We start from the raw sequence: 20,719 nt of genomic DNA on the forward strand, positions 1-20,719 counted from the left end.
AAATAAATAAATAAATACATTTTATAAAAAAAAAAGAATTAAACTAGTAAAATCTAATTCTTCCATACTAGTTGTCATATTAATATCAATTGATACACACACACAAACATACATACGTAAAGCAACACGCCACACAAAAAAGTAGAAAACTTAGAATTGTCAAATTATTTTAGAGGAAATTTGAAAACATAATGTTTTATTGACCTTGGGGCCAAATTATGAAGATGCTTAACTTTCTTCTTTCTGTTCTCCCCTGCCCACCTCCTCCTGGAATCACACAGATTCCTGGCCTTGCCCACGATGGATGGTGGGAAGTGGTGACGGGCACAGAGCGCTAGTATTGACTGCGCTTGTAGGTTACAGTAACTGGGCCTCGTCACGCTGATGCTGAAACCCCGGGGAGCTGGCAGGGGGTGATGAGCTGGTGCCTGTCATGGGTGTCCGCTGCTGGACGGTGCCCAGAGGCAGCGGGCTGAGAACGGCCAGACGGACTGAGCCACCTTCTCTTCAAGTCCCTTGTCACCCTCCTGCCTACTCTGACCTGGGCAAATCCACACGCCCCCTTCCCAGCCTGAAAGTCAGCATTTACAATTTTACACAAAACTTATTGTTCCCCTTCATTATATATGGATGTCGGCATTTATTCTGCTACTTCTATCCAGTTATTTTCATTAAAAACATGCTTCTTAGCAGACTCACAGATATAGGGAACAAAGTAGTGGTTACCAGTGGGGAGGGGCAATATACAGGTAGGGGAGTAAGAGGTACAAGCTGTTATGTATGAAATAAGCTACACAATGTGGGGAATATAGCCGATATTTCATAATAACTATAAATGGAGTATAACCTTTAAAAATTGTAAATCACTCTGTCATGTACCTGTACCATATAATATTGTGCATCAACTAAACTTCAACAAAATTTAACAAAATCATAAACCAACAAGTCAGCATTTACAGGCATTAGAAGTACTAACACCACGCCCCTCGGCAAGGCTGCAGTGAGGACAGAGACGCTCCTCCGATTGAGTCCTGGCTGCCCTGCCTTCTTGCGGAAGGGGCTGCAGCAGGATGGGCTTGAGCAGAAGGGTTCTCGCTTGCTGGGAGAGAGGCAGAGCAGATCAACGTGAGGGTTTGGGAAAGAGAGACAGAGACTGAGGCTGGACATGCCTGGGGAAAGGGTGAGTCTGACGAGGTTTGGGTCTGAGGAATCTGAGATGGAGGGAATGGGGGTGGGATGGACTGTTTTGGGAGGTTATGACTGGGACCTCCCTTTCACTACTTTTTCATCACTTTTTCTGGGTAGATTGTGTTTTCTTCAACTCAGTATCTACTGCAACTGGAACTTACAGGTTTTGGATTTATAAGAATTAAACAAGGGGCTTTCCTGGTGGCGCAGTGGTTAAGAATCTGCCTGCCAATGCGGGGGACACGGGTTCGAGCCCTGGTCCAGGATGATCCTACATGCCGTGGAGCAACTAAGCCCGTGCGCCACAACTACTGAGCCTGCGCTCTAGAGCCTGCAAGCCACAACTACTGAGCCCACGTGCCACAACTACTGAAGCCTGTGCGCCTAGAGCCCATGCTCCGCAACAAGAGAAGCCACCGCAGTGAGAAGCCCGTGCACTGCAAGAAAGAGTAGCTCCCGCTTGCCGCAACTAGAGAAAGCCCGCGCGCAGCAATGAAGACCCAACGCAGCCAAAAATAAATAAATAAATAAATACATTTTATAAAAAAAAAAGAATTAAACTAGTAAAATCTAATTCTTCCATACTAGTTGTCATATTAATATCAATTGATACACACACACAAACATACATACGTAAAGCAGCACGCCACACAAAAAAGTAGAAAACTTAGAATTGTCAAATTATTTTAGAGGAAATTTGAAAACATAATGTTTTATTGACCTTGGGGCCAAATTATGAAGATGCTTAACTTTCTTCTTTCTGTTCTCCCCTGCCCACCTCCTCCTGGAATCACACAGATTCCTGGCCTTGCCCACGATGGATGGTGGGAAGTGGTGACGGGCACAGAGCGCTAGTATTGACTGCGCTTGTAGGTTACAGTAACTGGGCCTCGTCACGCTGATGCTGAAACCCCGGGGAGCTGGCAGGGGGTGATGAGCTGGTGCCTGTCATGGGTGTCCGCTGCTGGACGGTGCCCAGAGGCAGCGGGCTGAGAACGGCCAGACGGACCGAGCCACCTTCTCTTCAAGTCCCTTGTCACCCTCCTGCGTACTCTGACCTGGGCAAATCCACACGCCCCCTTCCCAGCCTGAAAGTCAGCATTTACAATTTTACACAAAACTTATTGTTCCCCTTCATTATATATGGATGTCGGCATTTATTCTGCTACTTCTATCCAGTTATTTTCATTAAAAACATGCTTCTTAGCAGACTCACAGATATAGGGAACAAAGTAGTGGTTACCAGTGGGGAGGGGCAATATACAGGTAGGGGAGTAAGAGGTACAAGCTGTTATGTATGAAATAAGCTACACAATGTGGGGAATATAGCCGATATTTCATAATAACTATAAATGGAGTATAACCTTTAAAAATTGTAAATCACTCTGTCATGTACCTGTACCATATAATATTGTGCATCAACTAAACTTCAACAAAATTTAACAAAATCATAAACCAACAAGTCAGCATTTACAGGCATTAGAAGTACTAACACCACGCCCCTCGGCAAGGCTGCAGTGAGGACAGAGACGCTCCTCCGATTGAGTCCTGGCTGCCCTGCCTTCTTGCGGAAGGGGCTGCAGCAGGATGGGCTTGAGCAGCAAGGAAGCAGCCCCTCAGCCACGCTACACCAGCCTCTTTGTGCCTTTTCCTGAGCACACCGCCTGGCATCTCCTATGGTGGTTCTCTTGGCATGGAGTTATTACCATGTCAATTTAAAACAAGCGGCTACCTGTTACGCGATCCTGAGAAGCTGTGGAAAGACCCAGAAGGAGAAGAAAAAAGGAGATACTGATGACCTCCAGGGGAAAATAGTCTCATCTACTAGGTTAGCAAAATGTAAAGGGTCTCCTTAGAAATGTCCATGTACTTAGTGCCAACTGAGAAAAGTCTGAAGGTGCTGAGAGAATTCCTGTGGTAGGTTAAAGAAGGCCACAGATTCTCGGACATGCCTCTCGTCACGAGGTGGGTTCCCTCCCTTGAACCTGGGTGGGCTCTGTGACAGCTCTGACCAGCAGAGTATGGCAGAAGCGATGCTGTGCCTTAAGACACTGGCAGCTTCCACTTCCTGTCTCTGGGAACCGTGGCTTGCTCGTGGCACCCTGAGCCACCCCGTAAGAGGTCTGATTACCTGGAGAGACCTTGGGAATGTGAAGAGGCCCTGAGACTGCCTGGAAAGGAAGAGGGCCCATGGCTGAGCCCTCCAGGGCTCCACCAGGACCCCAGGCATTGGAGTGCAGCTGTCCTGGACTGTCCAAACCAGCCACTAGGTGACCCTGCTCAGTGGTATGTGGAGTGGAAGACTGTCCCATCCAAGCCCTGCCCCACAAAACCGTGACAGACAGCTAAGTGGTTGTTTTTTTTGTTTGTTTGTTTTTTGCGGTACGCGGGCCTCTCACTGTTTTGGCCTCTCCCGTTGCGGAGCACAGGCTCCGGACGCGCAGGCTCAGCGGCCATGGCTCACGGGCCCAGCCGCTCCGCGGCATGTGGGATCTTCCCGGACCCGGGCTCAAACCCGTGTCCCCTGCATGGGCAGGTGGACTCTTAACCACTGCGCCACCAGGGAAGCCCTGTATGCATACTTTTTAAAAAGCCTGTTTCTGTTTTCCACTTCTCTCCAAATGTCACATTGTTTATATGCCACCTTGAAAGGTGCAATCTGAGTGACGTGCATATGAAAAGACCCATTTAAAATATTACCATCATCTTGAGTCACAGAGACAAAGAACAAGAGTCCTGCCAGAAAGAGATGTGAGCGATGTTTGCATTGAGAGGAGCTGAAGGCGCGTTCTACCTTCCTTGTCTGATGTCTCAGACCTGCTGGACCCTCACCCTCACCTTAAGCCAAGAACAATTCTCAAATGTTGCCTGTTGTAACAAAGAATCTGCACTTCCCAAGTCTGGGTGCCAGTGCTGTAGACGAGCACCACTTTTCATGTTCAAAATGATCCTTTTATTAAAGGTGATCCTGACACATCCCCACTCAGATAAATTAAATGCCGGAGTAACGCAGGATTAGCAAATTCTGACGTAGAGACAGTGCAGAGCTCTTACTTCAGACTTCTTCCTTCATCTGGTTCCAACTTGTTGCACAGGACCCTGGGTCTACCCAAATTCTGTCTCTTTAGGTTCCTGGCATAAAGTTACATACTGGATACAAAGGTGAGGTTGCTCCTTCCCCAAGTCAGGCTGGGAACTGGGAAGTTCAACTGTGAAGTCCCCCTGAGGGTAGAGCACTGGCCCCAGGGACTCTTCTGGAGGGACAGGGCAGAGAGGAGCTGAGTGGCCAGACCTGGCGTCTCCAGCTGAGACTGTCTGGTGCTGGGGTCCGACAGCGGTGAGTTCTCCAGAAAGGCCACCGAGCAGATGCAAGACTCTGGGATTCCAGGATGACGGAAACCCCCGTGGGACAACGGCAAATTTTACTTCCTTCCTCCTGTTGGCAAATCTCATTCCTACTTTTGTTCCACTGCAGAAGGGAGAGGCCCGTGTGAGAGATCAACTCTCCCCTGCAGCCGGGCAGAGACCCCTCGCCAACACTGACTCACCCCACTCAGCAAACGCCTCAACCTGCTTCTCTTCACCCATCTCCTCTACTGCTCCAGGCCCACTGCAGTTTGTAGAGTCTCTTCCAGGCCAAAAATTAATAGAAAGCCCGGGAGGTGGGTAAACTTGCATAGCCTTTCCCCAAATTCTCATGCACCTTATCTCTGAACACCCATAGTTTGCCCCATGGGAAGTTTCTCTGAGCCCCTGGCTGTTAAGAATCTTCCCAGTGTTGCCAGAATACCACCTTTCTTGCACCAGTTATAATGTGCATTATTATATCCTACACTGACCTTCTGTATACCTGTGGCACCCCATTTTGTGAGATCTGCAAAAGAGAGACCCTGTCCTGTCTTGTTCCTCTGTGTTTCCTCAACATCTAGCAGAGTTGAGCTCATGGCGTGCTTGAGTGGAGGCATGCGTGCACACGTGAACATATGTATGAATGTGTGAGTACCAAAGAAAGCATATCCAGAGAAAAGTGTTCTCCCTTACGGAGTATTGCATTCAAGCAGACATTTAAGTAGACTAAGTATCCTGCTTTGATACCCCTGTAACGTGCATCTATAACGGGCAGCTTTTGCCAGTAATGTCAATACTTGCAAAATGTGCAGAGCAGACATTTAATGGTTAGTCCACTGTCTGGGGGGCTTCTGTGCATAAGAGAAGAAAAAGTGAAAAGTTTGTCCACCTACCAGTCAAATGCCAGTCTCCTTCCATCACTATATCCCGACCCTAAATGTGCCAGGTCTTTGCCTCTGTATTTGGTGGCTCCTCCTTGCCCTGGGGACTCAGCTCTGCCACTAGATCACATGACCCTGAGTAACTCCTCTTCATCCCTTTTTTTTTTTTTTTAACTCTGCACAGGTCGAATGAGCACCCTGGTGAGCCCTGCATCTGGTGAGCTAGTTGGGATGTACCTCCCAGACGTGGCCAGCTCCTTTTCTCTCACATTCTCTTTCTGGTTGTTTACTTCTCAGATAGAGTTTGTAGCAACCCAGACAGGGGACAGAGCTAAATAAGATGTCAGGGGGACATGGGCACAAGACAGGAATGGAGCCCGGACTCTGCCTAGTCATACCCTTCCCCAACCTAACCCATCCCCTTTCCCACTCCTCCCCATCATGGAGGGAGAGTAACACCACAGTCCTACAGTCTTGACTTGCTGTGGCCCCAGAAAGGGGGGTCTTCTCTCCTATTTTATCTGTGTCCAGATTTCACAAGGAGTGACAGGCAGGAAGGAGCGTTCCAGATACAGGAAACTGTCCATGCCCTGGTCTCCTGCTTTGTCTGCTTGCAGTGGGACCAGCAGAATCATGGTCTGGTTTGCCTGGCATCATCTGCACGCCAGGCTAATACAGGAAGTTGTCATTTAAAGATAAGGGAAACCGCAATTAACACCCTCCCTCCATAATCTGATAGAGTCTTGGAACTGCTAAGTTGTTTCTGCATTAGCCTACAGAAAGGTAAGATGATCTTCAGCCTGATTCTCCAAGTGAGTTCAGGCATTATCCCAGCTACAAGCCTAGGCAGGTACTTCCGGCTCCATGGGAAGAGGGCAGGTTTCCTGAGCACGGATTTAGCAGTGCCTCTAGTGGTGACAGAGGGACAACAAAAAAACCCAACGCATCCTACAGCAGAAAGCCAAGGAGGCGAGGGTAATTTGAAGCTAGAAAGGGGTCATTTTAAAAAGAAAGCACTTGGGCTTCCCTGGTGGCGCAGTGCTTGAGAGTCCGCCTGCCGATGCAGTGGACCCGGGTTCCTTCCCCGGTCCGGGAAGATCCCACATGAGGGCCATGGCCGCTGAGCCTGCGTGTCGCAACGGGAGAGGCCACAGCAGTGAGAGGCCCCTGTACCGCAAAAAAGAAAAAAGAAAACACTTGAACGCAAATCTGTCAAGATAGAAAGTAGACTAGTGGTTGCCAGGGGATTAACTATAAATGACCATGAGAGATCTTTTCGGGGAAATATTCCAAAACTGAATTGTGAATTATACAATTCAGCAAATTTATTAAAAATCATTGAATTGCATGTCTAAAACAGGCAAATTTTATGGTAGGTAAAGTATATCCTATGGCCCAGGGCTTCTTGGTTCACTTCCAGTGCTATCTTAGCTATTTCTTTTTTCATTCCACAGATATTTATTGAGTGCCTTCTATGTGTCACAGACCATGCTGGGACTGCGAAAATAGCAATAAGTAAGATTTTAAAAGTTCCTGGTCTCTTGGAGCTTACATTCTAATGGGAGGAGTGAGATAGTAATAAAGATAACTACAGATCGCTATAAGGCAGTAATTCTTAACCCACATGGTAAGACCACCTGGAGGGCATCCAAACATCCCAATGCCCAGGCCACACCCTATCAGACTCTCTTGGGTAGGATCTTAATAGCAAGACAGGCAGCCAAAGGAGAATTCTCAAAGCCTCCTTTCAGACTGAGAAGGTGGTGTTGCACAGTGGTCTGCGTTAATCGGTGAGGGAAGGGCTAGGGAAGACCCTCCTTCTTGTGCCCTGGTGTCTGTTACCTCAACTCACCTCCGTGGGACAGATTCCACTGGGGAGGGGGAGTCCTCCTTGGTGGGCCTGAAATTCTGGTGGGAAAAAATAAAAAACACATGCAGGCAGGAATATCGTCATCCTGGCCTAGATTCTGAGGTCTGATTAGATCACCCTTTTGGGACTTGACCTTCCCCAGATAATAATCTGTTCCCCCTCAGTCAGAAAAAAAGAATTAGAGACCCTGCTTCTGACACCTCCATGTGACCAAGCATTCCCCAGAGGTCTAAATGGAAACAGGCCTCGCCTTATCCGTAGGTTCCACTGTTCTGGGTGGACCTCCCAAAGAGGCTCCAAAAGTGGACCTATTTATTCCTAAGTAACTATTTGTAACAACTCTGCTTGAGCCAGCATCTCCTCAATCCTTATGCCAAGAGGAAGCAGACAGGAAGCTGGAAACTGGATTCATTTTTTAACTTTAATTTTATTGGAGTATAATTGATTTACAATGTTGTGTTAGTTTCAGTTGTACAGCAAAGTGGTCCAGTTATACATATACATACAATTGTTCTTTTTTAGATTCTTTTCTCATATAGGTTATCCCAGAATACTGAGTAGAGCTCCCTGCGCTATACAGTAGGTCCTTGTTGGTTATCTATCTTATATATAGTAGTGTGTGTATGTTCATCCCAAGCTCCTGATTTATCCCTCTCCCTCTTGCTCCCGCTTTGGTAAACATAAGTTTGTTTTCAATATCTGTAAGTCTGGGAAACTGGATTTTAGAAACAGGTTGGTGCACAGCAGGTGAATCCTGACCACAAGTCCTCTGGGCTGACGCCACGGGGGTCCATGTGGAGGTTGTGTGTCATCTGATTCCTCACGGGGCCAAGCAGCTGCCTTTCACACTTTTCTGTGTGTGGGACTCACCTGGGGAGCTTGTTGAATTGCAGGTTGTGACTCAGTTGATCTGGGACAAGGCCTGAAATTCTTCATTTCTAACCTGCTCCCAGGTTATACCACTGCTGCTGGCCCCCTAGCCACACTTTGAGTAGCACCTCGTGCTGAGGAGTCCCACACATTGAGTTGCAACTTTGTTCCTCTTGGACCAGCAGCATTGGCATCCCCTGGGAAGTTGTTGGAGGTGCAGATCTTTAGGTTCCACCCCAAATCTACCGAATCTCTGCATTTTAATTAGATCTCCCCGGAGGGTTATATGCACATTAATGTTGGAGAAGCACTGACCTAGAAGACTGTCCAGGAGGCTGTTCTGCCCAGAGCCAACGGCTTTGTAATGAGAACTATGATTTTAAGGCACACAGCTTCTCATATAAAGTCTGGATATAATGCAGTGTTAGAAAGGAGCACCATTCTCATAACCAAGGGGGCTGTCTCCATAGGGAATCTTAGCCCAGGGGTAAGGGGATGGCTGGTGGGTCTTTGCAGAGCCATCTTTCAGTGAGTGGCAAGATCCACCAGAGGGAGCCAGAGCCTAGGAGGTGACTGAAGGGACAGATGTGGGAAGGGGGGAGGAGAAGCCCGGACTCTTTGTGTATGACTTGCGCACACAAACACACACACACGCAAACACACACATGTACACATACTCCTTGATAGCCATTATAATAATAAATTGGAAAATGTACTTAAAGAAAAAGAGGTAGAAAATGAACATTAAAGTTAATAAGATGAGGGTAGGAAGTTAAGAAAGTTCAAAAGAAAAACGTTTTTAGAGAATAATATAAGAGAACTCATAAATATATACGCAATATAATATAGTAGAGTATCATTCCTACCTAGGATAGGAAATGATTTCTTAAACAAGTCATGAAAAGCACTAACCATCAAGGAAAAGACTCATAAATTGGAGTGTAGCTGGCATAAAAGTAAGAAAGGAGAGAGGCCAGTCTCGAATAGGAGCAGATATTTGCAACATAGGTTACTGGCAAAGGGCTTATATCAAGAATATGTAAAGAAGTTGTACATATCAATAAGAAAAAAATATTAGAAAAAATAGACGAAAGACTTGTTGAATAGACATTTCACTAAGGGTAATCTCAACGGGCAATAGAAAAAGTGTTCAACCTCATTTGTAATCAGAAAGCGCAAATTAAAGCCACAGTGAGATATCACAAGATACCCATTAGTGTTGGCAAGAGTGAATTCTCATACTTTACTGGTGGAATGGTGAATTGTAGAGACACTTTGGAATAGAGCTGAGAATTCTCTAGGAAATCAAAGCTACACGTATCCTAGGGCTCAGCAATTCCACTCTTAGGTATGCACCTGACAGAATAAGTGCAAGGAAACATGACAAGAATGTGCCCCAAATTTTAAAAAAACCAGCCTAAATGTAAACAACAGAAGACTGATTAATAAGTGAGTCTTCTCTTTGAAGAGAAGGTGGCTTCTCTTTGTTGCAGAGCACAGGCTGTAGTTGCTCGGGCTTCAGTAGTTATGGCACGTGGGCTCAGTAGTTTTGGCTCACGGGCTCTAGAGTGCAGGCTCAGTAGTTGTGGTGCACGGGCTTAGTTGCTCCACGGCATGTGGGATTTTCCCAGACCAGGGCTCGAACCCGTGTCCCCTGTATTGGCAGGTGGATTCTTAACCACTGTACCACCAGGGAAATCCTATTCTGTGAAGGTGTTTTTGGACGAGATTAGCATTTAAATCAGCATACTTTGAGTAAAGCAGATTGCCCATTGCTCCGTAATGATGGTGGGCCTCATCCAATCAGGCCTGAAGAGAACAAAGACTTATGTCCCCTGAACAAGAGGAAATTCCGCCAGTGGACTTGAATTTCGACATGGGCTCTCTCTGGGTCTCCAGCCTGCTGGACCACCCTGCAGATTTTGGATATTCCAGCCCACACTCATGTATGTTAATTCCTTAAAATAAATTTCTCTCTGTCTCCAGATCCCACCCCAAACCTATCATTGCCATGGTGACATCACTTCTGGGCAGAGTGGCAGGGTGCCCTTTCTCACTCTCCTTTTCCCTGATGCCTGGAGGAGCTGAGTCCTGACAGTGCCACCCTTTTCTACCTGGACCTGCTGGGACAAGGCCATAGCTTCTCCATCTCAATACCTGGAGGTAACCAGGCTGCTGGTACATGGCCAGCCCTAGAATATCCCCCATCATCCCACAGTCCACTGCAGATGTCTCTGTGAATTTCCTTCTAGTCTTTTTTCCTCCTGCATATTTGTAGATTGACAGCATCCGGATCATACTCTATATAAGTTTTGTATTCTCTCTTTTTAAAATACCACATTACATCGTGAGCATACTATTGGAAATTTGACAAAGACTTGATTTTTTGATAGGCCCATAATATTCTATCATGTATCATTCATTGGTTGTTCCACAAATATTTGTTGAGTGCTTGCAATGTGCCAGGTGTTGTGTGGCTTGTGCAAGCAGTTGACCGTAGGACAAACGTGTGAGTCAATGAATACAGGGCAGGAGGCTCAGAGGCACTTGTTGCTATTTCCAGGTTCACAGCTGTTCCAGGTAACTGAACTTGCCCAGGTAAGAGGAGCACCAATGTATTTTGGGTGGCTGGCATCGGTACGAGCACTGGACTGAGCTCTAAATATCCCCATGTGGGGATGTTTCCTGGTAGAAGCAAAGGAAAGCTTTAGGACCAGTACTTGTCAGAGACAACTTCTTCCATAAGCTGCTGCTTTACTTTTTAAACTTATGTTTTCAATAGGTAGTATGCTTACATTGTTCTAAAATTCAAGACGAAATAATAATGTACACAATGAAAAGGCTCATTCCCACCTCTTCCTCATCTGCCAGGTACCCACCTCTGGTAACCATTTTTATCATTTTTTGGGTATGTATTATTCTAGAGTTTTTTTATGCAAATACAAGTTTCCTTTCCAACACAAAAAAGTCGTCTACAATTTATATACTTTTGCACCTTGCTTTTTGCACGAACAATATTTCTCAGCGATATTTCCAAATAAATAAAGATCTTTTTATTACTTTTATAGTCCTATTACTCCTATATAGTATTCCATTGTATGCTCAACCATAACTCTCTAGCCAGTCACCTGTTAATGGACATTTGAGTTTCCCATTAGGTTTGTCATCTCACACAAGGCTGCACTGACAAACTTGTGCGTATTTTATTTTATACATGTAATTGCTGGGTCAAAGGGTAAACACACTTGTAACTTTTGGTATATATTGCCTAATTACTTTCTACAGGATTGTGCCAATATACATTCCCAGCAGCAACACTCTTGACCCCACTTTTGGGCAGGAACCCAAGATGATTGCTTATTAGGTCAACAGGCTGAACATCTGCTCTATACTAGATCCCATGATAAACAACCCCAGTGCAAAGAACAAGATGCTATTGGCACCTGCTTTTGAGCAGAGGGAGAGACAGACCTATTTATTGGACAACCAAGTCAACACGTGACAAAGCACTATAGCATGATACAGGAAGTGCTGTGAGAATGTGGGCCAAGGGATAATTTATTCTGCAAGGAAATCTTCAGAGGAAGCAATAGTTAAGCTGGGCCCTGAAAGACAAGCAAGTTGTCTAGGGGGAGAGAGGTATTTGAGACAGGGGGGAGCATGTCTAGAAGCTGATTCCAAGAACCATAGATAGAGTTCATGGACGGAGCATGAGGAACTAAGATCGGAGCTAAGATTGGACAGGCAGAGCCAACAGCAGGGAGAGACGTTAGCTGATGAGCCTTCATCCTGAAAGAACCGAGCCGTCTTTATGGGCACATAAGTGGCAGTGACGTGGCCAGATCACCTCCCAGCCACACTCTCTGCCCACTCTATTCCTCTAGACCCCAACACGCCAGGAGCATGGTAGTGTGCGTCCATTTCACCCCAAGGGGTCATTTGTTGCCTAAACTCAGACCTCACAATAGCTCCACGTAGGCCAGTTATGATGCAAGAAGTTTGTGACTGTCCCTGGGGTTCCCATTAAAACTGTCTTACAAAGAAACTCCAGGCACTGACACCTCCCATCTTAGCCTATTGCCAGAGTATGATCAGAGAATGGGAGAATGGCTGTCAGAAGACTGGAAAACAGAGGGCTAGAGATTCAAGGGCCCAAGAAAGGATGACTACAGAGGGGAAGTCAAATAAGAATGGAACACCAGTCCAAGTATTCAATATAAACGATTCCTTTCAGGATAAAGACTCCCTGTGCTGCCAGGGGGATCCATGTTCTGCTTCACCATTGGGGTGAGTATGACCTGTGCTTCTGGTCTATTCCTTCCCACCCATGTCAGAACAAGGCCAAGTGGAGGAGCCCACTCTAAGGCTGTAGAAACCCTGGTCACAGTGACCCTGCCCTGACTAATGTAGAATCACCCTTTGTGAGATTTCCCATTCCAAAGGGAAAACTAGGATGACCCTTTCCGAGTTCTAATACACCTCTCTGCCTTCCAGGATATGGACCAAATGCTACAAATCAGACCCACGCATTGCCCTCGGAAAATACTCCCCCTTGGAAAAAGAGATCCTAGTAAGTGCTGTGAAATTTATACACAGGGAAGCCCCATGGAAGCCAGGCAGTTAGGCTAGGGGAGCCAGAGGTTCAAAAACCACCAGCAATAGAGATGTAAGTCTCCCAAACAGCAGACTGGAGTTGGCCACTACTTGGCCGTTGTGAGCTAGTGGCTTCCACACCTGCATAGCAAAAGCAAAATACTCTCTTATTTCGAAGTCCCAAGTAGGAATATACCTACAAGTGGTAACAAATCGCGGAAGCTGCCTTTTCTCAAGCCCTTATCTTGCACTAGTTGCTTTCGTATATATCTTATGGAGACCTCACAGGGACCTGTAAGATCAATAAAATTCTTTCAAATTCATAGTAGGTAAGAAGGAGAGTCAGGAGTTGAACCCAGGCTCGTCTAACCCCAAAGATCTGTGCTCTTTCTCACTACCCAGGGGCTCGGGCACCCTCAGCGATGGAGGGTGAAGGTGCCACTAGGTAGTTGTTCCTGTGGGTCCCCCCTACTCCTGTCCCGTTGAGATTTTAACCATCCCTTTCCCGTTGTCAGCGTCTAGGTGGTGTTCACACCATAGCAGCCAGGAGGTTTCTGACTTACAAGCAAGAAGAAGAACGGGAAATGCTCAAGGAACTAAAGGTGCTGTCTTCAGACTATAAAAGGGCGGTGGAATATAGGAAGCAACTCACCCCTCCTTGTGCCACCTGTGGACCCCTAGAAAAAATATGGACGGCGAAGGTGATAGTGCCCCCAGAGGAGTTCAAAATGCCACAGCGGGAGAGGCTGAACGTCAGCAAGCACATAGAACGAATGCAGCTCGCTCGAGCCCTGAGGAATAAGCAGCCTTTACCCTACATTGAAAGTTTTAGGAGCTCTTTGCTTCTGTCTGGAGGGGACCTGGGCCTCCCGGCAAGGGACAAAACTGGGGAAGGCAAGGATGACCGAGACGCCGATCACTGCGACTATGCCCATCAAGAGAAGAGAGATGAGGCAGAGAGCAAAACCACGAAAAGACAGGAAATAAAAATGAACGTAATTTTCAAGTCAGAAGAACCAAAAAAATGTGTAACGTACCATCCAAATGATCTAAAACCATTCCTCCCTCCAAAAAAAGCAGAAAGATCCATCGCTGGCTTAACAAACAGAAATCTTTTGCACCTGGCCGAATTCCCTGGAGACCTAATGCTGATGAATCAGGATTTTATATCACGGGGAATCCACCCTGGTGACGTGTCAAAGGCCAGCTGCCTGGAAGAAGGCAGCGCCTGGAAGGAGTACATGCACAAAGTTGCTTCCCACCATTATTAAAGGTTTATTTATTCCCCATGGAAGCCGCGTGCCCTGGTCCTTATTATTCCTGCAGCTCTGCCCCAGGTGGCTTCCCTCTTTCTCTTTTTTTCATTCTTTTCTTTTCTTAGCTTTAAAAAAATTTGATTTAAAAAGTTTTAAATTGTATTTATTAATTTTTTAAAAATTTATTTTATTTACTTATTTTTGGCTGGGTTGGGTCTTCGTTGCTGTGCACGGGCTTTCTCCATTTGCAGCGAGTGGGGGCTACTCTTCTTTGAGGTGCACAGGCTTCTTATTGCAGTGGCTTCTCTTGTTGCTGAGCACGGGCTCTAGGCGCATGGGCTTCTGTAGTTGTGGCACGTGGGCTCAGTAATCGTGCCTTGTGGGCTCTAGAGTGCAGGCTCAGTAGTTGTGGTGCACGGGCTTAGTTGTTCCACGGCATGTGGAATCTTCCCGGACCAGGGCTCGAACCCATGTCCCCTGCACTGGCAGGCGGATTCTTAACCACTGCGCCACCAGGGAAGCCCCCAGATTTTTATTTTATGTTGGAGTAGAGTTGATTAACAATGTGTTAGTTTCAGATGTACAGCAGAGTGATTCAGTTACACGTATACATGTATCTATTCTTTTTCAAATTCTTTTCCCATTTAGGTTATTACAGAGTATTGAGCAGAGTTCCCTGTGCTATACAGTAGGTCCTTGTTGGTTATCTATTTTAAATATAGCAGTGTGTACATGTCAATCTCAAACTCCTTAACTATCCATCCCCCCCACCCTTCCCCCCTGGTAACCATAAGTTCTTTCTCTCAGTCTGTGAGTCTATTTCTGTTTGGTGGCTTCCCTCCTTTTCTCCTTACAGGACCCGATCTCCAGGGCGTCCTCAAGGTAAGACCTAGCTGCTGAGGTTTCCTGGTGTCAGGCAGCTGTTGGCTGTCAGCTGCTCCCCCGACCCCAAGCAGCCCAGGCCTTCGCAGGATGCAGACTCCTCCGAAATTTTCATCTACTCCCATGGGACCTGCCTGCATCAGTTACCTGCTTCGGTGAAGCAAGTCACCCCAAAATTTAACAGCTTACACCAACTTTCATTAATTTAGGTTATAATTCTAATTGTGGGTCAGCAATTTGGGCTGGTCTCAGCTGAGTTCCTCGTGTGTCTGCAGTCAACGGCGGGTCATTTGGGTGGTTCTCTTTCTCGGGGGAGAGCTATCAGCTGGGTCAGTGGGAGTTAAGGGTTACATCTTTCCTCTTCCAGCAGCTGTAGCAGGCCAGCCCCAGGCTTGTTCACGGGGCTGCTGCAGGAGCTGAGAGAGCAAGCAAAAGTCTGCAAGGACTCTTGAAGCCAAGACCAGAACCGGCACACCACCACTTTGCCACACTCTGTTGGCCAAAGCAAGATACACGGCCAGGTCCAGATGCAAGGGTGTGTAAATGGACTTCACCTCTTGTTGGGAGGAGGTGGAAAGTCGTACTGCAAAAGGGCATGAGCTCAGGGAGGCTGGTACAGACAGGACTGTGGCTGCAGTTAGTCTGCCCCAGAGCCCCTGGGGCTGGAGCTGGGACCAGCCTGTAGCCCAGATCGGGGGAAGGAACCCTGCTCAGGAAAGAGGCTGCCCAGGCCTAAAGGCTAGAGGTCTGTTCCATGCTCCCCACTTCTTCCCTAGACATGCAGCTTCTACCTTGGAAGGCAGAGCCAGCCTGTTCCCGGCCTGATCTCTGCCGCCCTCCTCTTCTGGGCAGCCACGTGACTTACACCCTCCCCATCAAGTCAAGTGCAGGCACGGGACACGCAAGGCTGTAGCAGGCACAATTCCTTTGGATGTGTCAGGAGGATAATCCAAGGTCCCTGCGGTCAGTTACTGCTACTGCCATGAAGGCCCTGCCTCAGCCCCAAGGTGGCAGATCTGGGAGATATTTCAGTGTTTGAGAAGATGACACATTCGTTTCTTGTCTGCATCTGAAACCCAGAAGAATCCCCCGGTTAATCACACACTGTCCTCGGCAACTCTGCACACAGTTGGAAAGACACTGAGCTTGCCCACAGGTACAGCTTCCGGGGACAAGGCCAGCATTCTTTCTAGATCGTTCCTCGCCATGGATTTTTCGCAATTGGCTCTTTCAGAACCACAGCTCTCCTCCAAGCAGAGGGGGAGTCATGGGCGGGAAGCTGACCCTCTCCCATTTTCCAGGAGAACTCCATTGGCCATAGCCACAGGTTAAGAGAAAGTATTGTATCGGTAGCAGCTATTGCCAAGAGAGCGATTTAGGGAGAGGTAGCATAATTCCAAAGTCATCAGTAGAAGAATCAGTATAAACCAAAGGGATGCTCGAACTTTTCAACTGGGGCAAAGTTGGAAATTAGGGAGAAGGAAAGTATTTTTTCCGATATTGATATAACTTCTCCAATGGCTATAAAATTGTGAATATCAAAGCAACACGTGAAAACTCAAACCGGTTTGAAAACATTTTAAAGCTATTTAGCTGGATCCTAAACATTGCTCAAGATCAGCTCTGCAATGTGGTAGAAAGTTCTTTGCATGAGAAGCGAGACCAGTGCTCTTCTTAGAGATCTACCACCAACCAGCTGGGAAGTGTGGGTAAACCACAAGGCTCTCTGTGACTCAACTTCCTCAGCAGTTAAATGAGCTCATCAACTAGAGCATCACCAAGGTCCAGTTCTGGGATTCATTTAACAAGCTGTTTGCAGTGGAGTTTGCATTGCTCACCATCTGCTTAGTGTCCCAACCTGAGAACTGTGTTACAGCACCAGGTGGTGCTGGTCTGGAGACATTTTCACTGAGTGCAGTAATCACCTCTGAGAATAAATCAGGGAAGGTGTTAACAACCTTGTTGATAGTGTCATTTTAATTACAACAAACATTAATTACTTGGAGCCATCCAGAAATACCCCACAGTTAACCATACAGGTTTGTGTATCTGTGTGCCATCTTCTAGGAAGTAGATATGAAAATAAACTTAGATTTATTTATTATTAAAGGTTTCTGAAAAATCTCTGAATGAAGTATGTATTCCTTCTAACTGCTTACCTGGAGTTATATAAACACACCCAGATGATAATATTTGATGAAAAGATAAGTGACCTAAAGAGCCCTGCAAGAGCCTTAGGCTATGGTGAAATTTAATTAAAAATGTATTTATTTCTAATTAAAAATATTTTTATTGAAGTATAGTTGCTTTACAGTGTTTCAGGTGTACAGCAAAGTGATTCAGTGATATATTTACATATATGTATATATATGTATATATATTTATACTCTTTTTCAGATTCTTTTCCATTATAGGTTATTACAAGATATTGAATATAGTTCCCTGTGCTATACAGTAGGTCCTTGTTTATCTATTTTATATATAGCAGTATGCATCTGTTAAACTCAAGTTCCCAATTTATCTCTCCCCGCTGCTTCCCCTTTGGTGACCATAAGTTTATTTTCTATGTCTGGGAGTCTGTTTCTGTTTTGTAATAAGTACATTTGTATCATTTTTTTATTTAGATTCCACATATAAGTGATATCATATGATATTTGTCTTTGTCTGACTCACTTCACTTAGTATGAGAATTTCTAGGTCCATTCATGTTGCTGCAATGGTAATATTTCATTCTTCTTTTTAGCTCAGTAGTATTCCATTATATATTTGTACCACGTCTTCTTTATCCATTTCTCCATCGATGGACACCTAGGTTGCTTCCATATCTTGTTTATTATAAATAGCACTGCTGTGAACATTGGGATTCATGTATCTTTTTGAGTTAGAGTTTTCATCTTTTCCAGATATACGCCCAGGAGAGGGATTGCTGGATCACATGGTAAGTCTATTTTTACTTTTTAAAGAACTATGGTGGAACTTAGAAAGCCTTTGGGCATCAGCCCAAAGGTTCTGGTAAGGAGTAATTTAATCTGAAATTTGTAACAATTCTTTATTCCTTGAGAACTCTGATACAAAGTAGCCTTGTGGGACAAGTGATAGATTAAATTTTTCCCAAAAGTCCAGTATTGGTTATTCAATATACAGAGGCAAAAAGAGATAGATGATAGATAGATAGATAGATGATAGGTAGATATTTCAGAGGAAAAAATAATCTGATAGTTGATTTTCACATAAGCTTAGTGTCGTCATTACTGGAAAAAGTCAGAACTTCTTTGGACTTCCTTAAACTTAAAGTTTAGTATCAGTTTTATTTTGAATTACTTATGGAAACAGACCTCATTGTCTTTTCCATTCTTAGAACCAGTACAGATTTTAATCTGTTCTTGCCCGAGACCCACAGGAGCCCTGTGGTGTCAGAGAGGGCTCATTTACGAGGATGGTGTCTGAAGAAGGTGACCAAATGAGCTGGAAGATTCTGGGGTGAAACATCTGGCTAGCACTTTGGACATGGCCAGACCTTCAGCTCCATTTCCTGAAGAGACACTGGGTGCTTCCTGCTATAGTTCACCCCTAGACTGTGTCTGTTGCCCCCCTTTGGGATCCCATAGCAATCTGACTTTGCTCCACCTTCCCTGTTTCATCTTTCCTCATGTATAACCCGCTGGCTGATGAGCCATTTGTGTGACCCCAGTGCCTAGGTTCAACTTAATCATTCTGGCAGCCCTAGTGCCTAGCACACCTTCTGTACTCCATAAATCATTACATCACTGTAATGAGGTGACATTTACATTCCTTAAGAGCTGGTACCAGGATGTATCTTAGGGTAAATTGTCTTTCTTGGGGAAAAATAACCTTACAATTCATTTTGAGCTGGAATGGGATACTTGAGGAGCCCCCCCCAAACAAAACAAAAGAATGGGTAAGCCTTCTTCATGGGGAAGTGAGAGGAATTTTCCATTTCCTCTTGAAAAAGGGAGAAAGAAGGGAGAGAGAGGAGGGAGGAGCTAGTGAGATGGAGTAAGGCAGGGTGCATGGGTAGAGGGACCACATAAAACCCCCAGGTGGCGATGAAAAGGAAGACTTGGACTCCACCCTCAACAAGCTTGTAAACTGGTTAAAGAATGAGACAAATATTCAAAAATGTTAATACCATGGAGCCCCACCTATCCAAGTTTATCTTCCTCTCCGCACCATGAATCTCCAGTTTCAGCAAACAGGGCTTCAGATTCTGCCCTGAAGGAGATGCTGAGAGTTCAAGGACCACCTGGGCTATGGTGGTGGGCACACCTGGGTTCAAGTCCTTGCTCCATTATGAGGTGAGCTGTGGGATCTAGGTCAAGTTCCAGACATCTTTCAGCTTCAGGTTCCTCACCTGTAAATGGGACCAATAATGTGTCTCCCTCACAGGGATGTTGGAGGATTAAATGAGGAAATGTGTGGGAAACACTGAGAACAGTTAATTCAGCATGAGGCTTGGTAACTACTTCATATCAGCTGAGAGTTTATAATATCTGAATCTCTATTATTGTTATTGGGTTCAATCTGGTTGAAGCCCCCCATGTAAAAATTCAATAAAATGTATATGCTTTTCTCCTGTCAATCTGTCAGTTTAATTTTTAGACCCAACCAGGGATCCTAAGAAAGTCAAAGAAAATTTTTCTTCCCCTACAATACGCATGTCTGCTACTTCAGTTCAGTGTTTCATCAAAGTCTCCAAAAGCCAGCAAAGCTGTCAGAAAAGACAACCTGATAAAAATATCAAGGATAACCAGAGGGAAATATGCAAAATATAATGCTTGGAAACATCCATCCTAAAGGTTTACGTAAAACGATTCTTACGTGAGACGATTCTTAAACTTTTTTGACTGGAAAAATCAAATCATGGAAACCGTGACACCATTAGAACAATGGCTCCCATACTGCTACCCTGAGCTACGTTGTCATATTCACATTGAATAAAAGAGCCTCAATATCAGTTTGAGTAATTACTGTTCATCTTTGGTACAAACTCAGAATTCTTCATATGAAAAAACCCAGGAAGTTCAAAAGGCTTGCTTTTTAGTGCAAAAACCCAAATTCCTAGATAGATTAAATCATGCCCTGATTGCATCTCTTTTTCTTTTGTATTCTGTGGTAATTGCCTCCTGAGAGATTAAGCAAAAGATTTAAAATCCACAAAAGTACCCTAATGCACCAGTGAATGTTCGAGACATTCCAATTAGGTTCATTACTTACCATTCGGTAAGCGCTCTTACTGGTGAATAGTATAGCTTTTAGCTTCTAAGCCATACGTTACCCTGACATCCTTTCCATCTCAGCTTTTGACAGTTCAACTCGTCACCCATATCAGGTGTTATTTTAGCAATTTTTGAAATAGAGGGTATAAGATATTCTTTCCTGTTTAGGGGAGAAAATTTTCCATTTAAACCTGAAACACTATTGCTTTTAAAGAGACATATGGCATTCTTGGTTTCAGAATCATGGTGGTATTCAAGGGCTTGAAATATGAGGGGGGGAAATGTTAGTTAATTTTATTTTCATCCTAGTGAGTACCAGGTTTATAAGCATCAAATGGTAAATATTATAACAATAGAAACTATTCCTCTAATAGCTGAAGGAAGAAAGGACTCATACACCTGTTTTTCACTTGCCCCTACATCCCAGCTGTCTGTGCACATAGTGTGGGAGAGGAAAAATTTCCCCCTTTACCCTTTCTAGATTCTGTGCCTGCTCTAAGAATTAAACTGACATAAGACAGATTAACCACTGGGGGGAAAAGCAAATTTAATTATGGATGTATTTATGGAGCCCCATAAAGATATGGGACTCAA

At 45.2% G+C, this 20,719-nt stretch overlaps 1 protein-coding gene across 4 annotated transcripts in view; it reads left to right on the plus strand.

The window, feature by feature from the left end:
• The window catches only part of CUNH10orf120 (chromosome unknown C10orf120 homolog), a 51,073-nt gene extending 37,015 nt beyond the window's left edge, over positions 1-14,058 (plus strand). The window contains exons 3-6 of one of the 4 annotated variants that reach the window (XM_024741669.1): positions 10,144-10,755; positions 12,392-12,444; positions 12,652-12,727; positions 13,266-14,058. In XM_024741669.1, coding sequence (XP_024597437.1) covers positions 10,615-10,755; positions 12,392-12,444; positions 12,652-12,727; positions 13,266-14,021 — 1,026 coding nt within the window. In that variant the 5' untranslated portion in view covers positions 10,144-10,614 and the 3' untranslated portion in view covers positions 14,022-14,058. Of the gene's footprint in view, positions 1-9,901; positions 10,104-10,143; positions 12,445-12,651; positions 12,728-13,265 lie in introns of those variants that run through there. The other 3 variants (XM_024741659.1, XM_024741652.1, XM_024741673.1) reach the window with 3 other exon arrangements.
• Positions 14,059-20,719: the final 6,661 nt, after the last annotated feature.

Source organism: Neophocaena asiaeorientalis, unplaced genomic scaffold (assembly GCF_003031525.2).
Source record: "Neophocaena asiaeorientalis asiaeorientalis breed wild unplaced genomic scaffold, Neophocaena_asiaeorientalis_V1.1 scaffold1092, whole genome shotgun sequence".
In the NCBI taxonomy this organism is placed as follows: domain Eukaryota; kingdom Metazoa; phylum Chordata; class Mammalia; order Artiodactyla; family Phocoenidae; genus Neophocaena; species Neophocaena asiaeorientalis.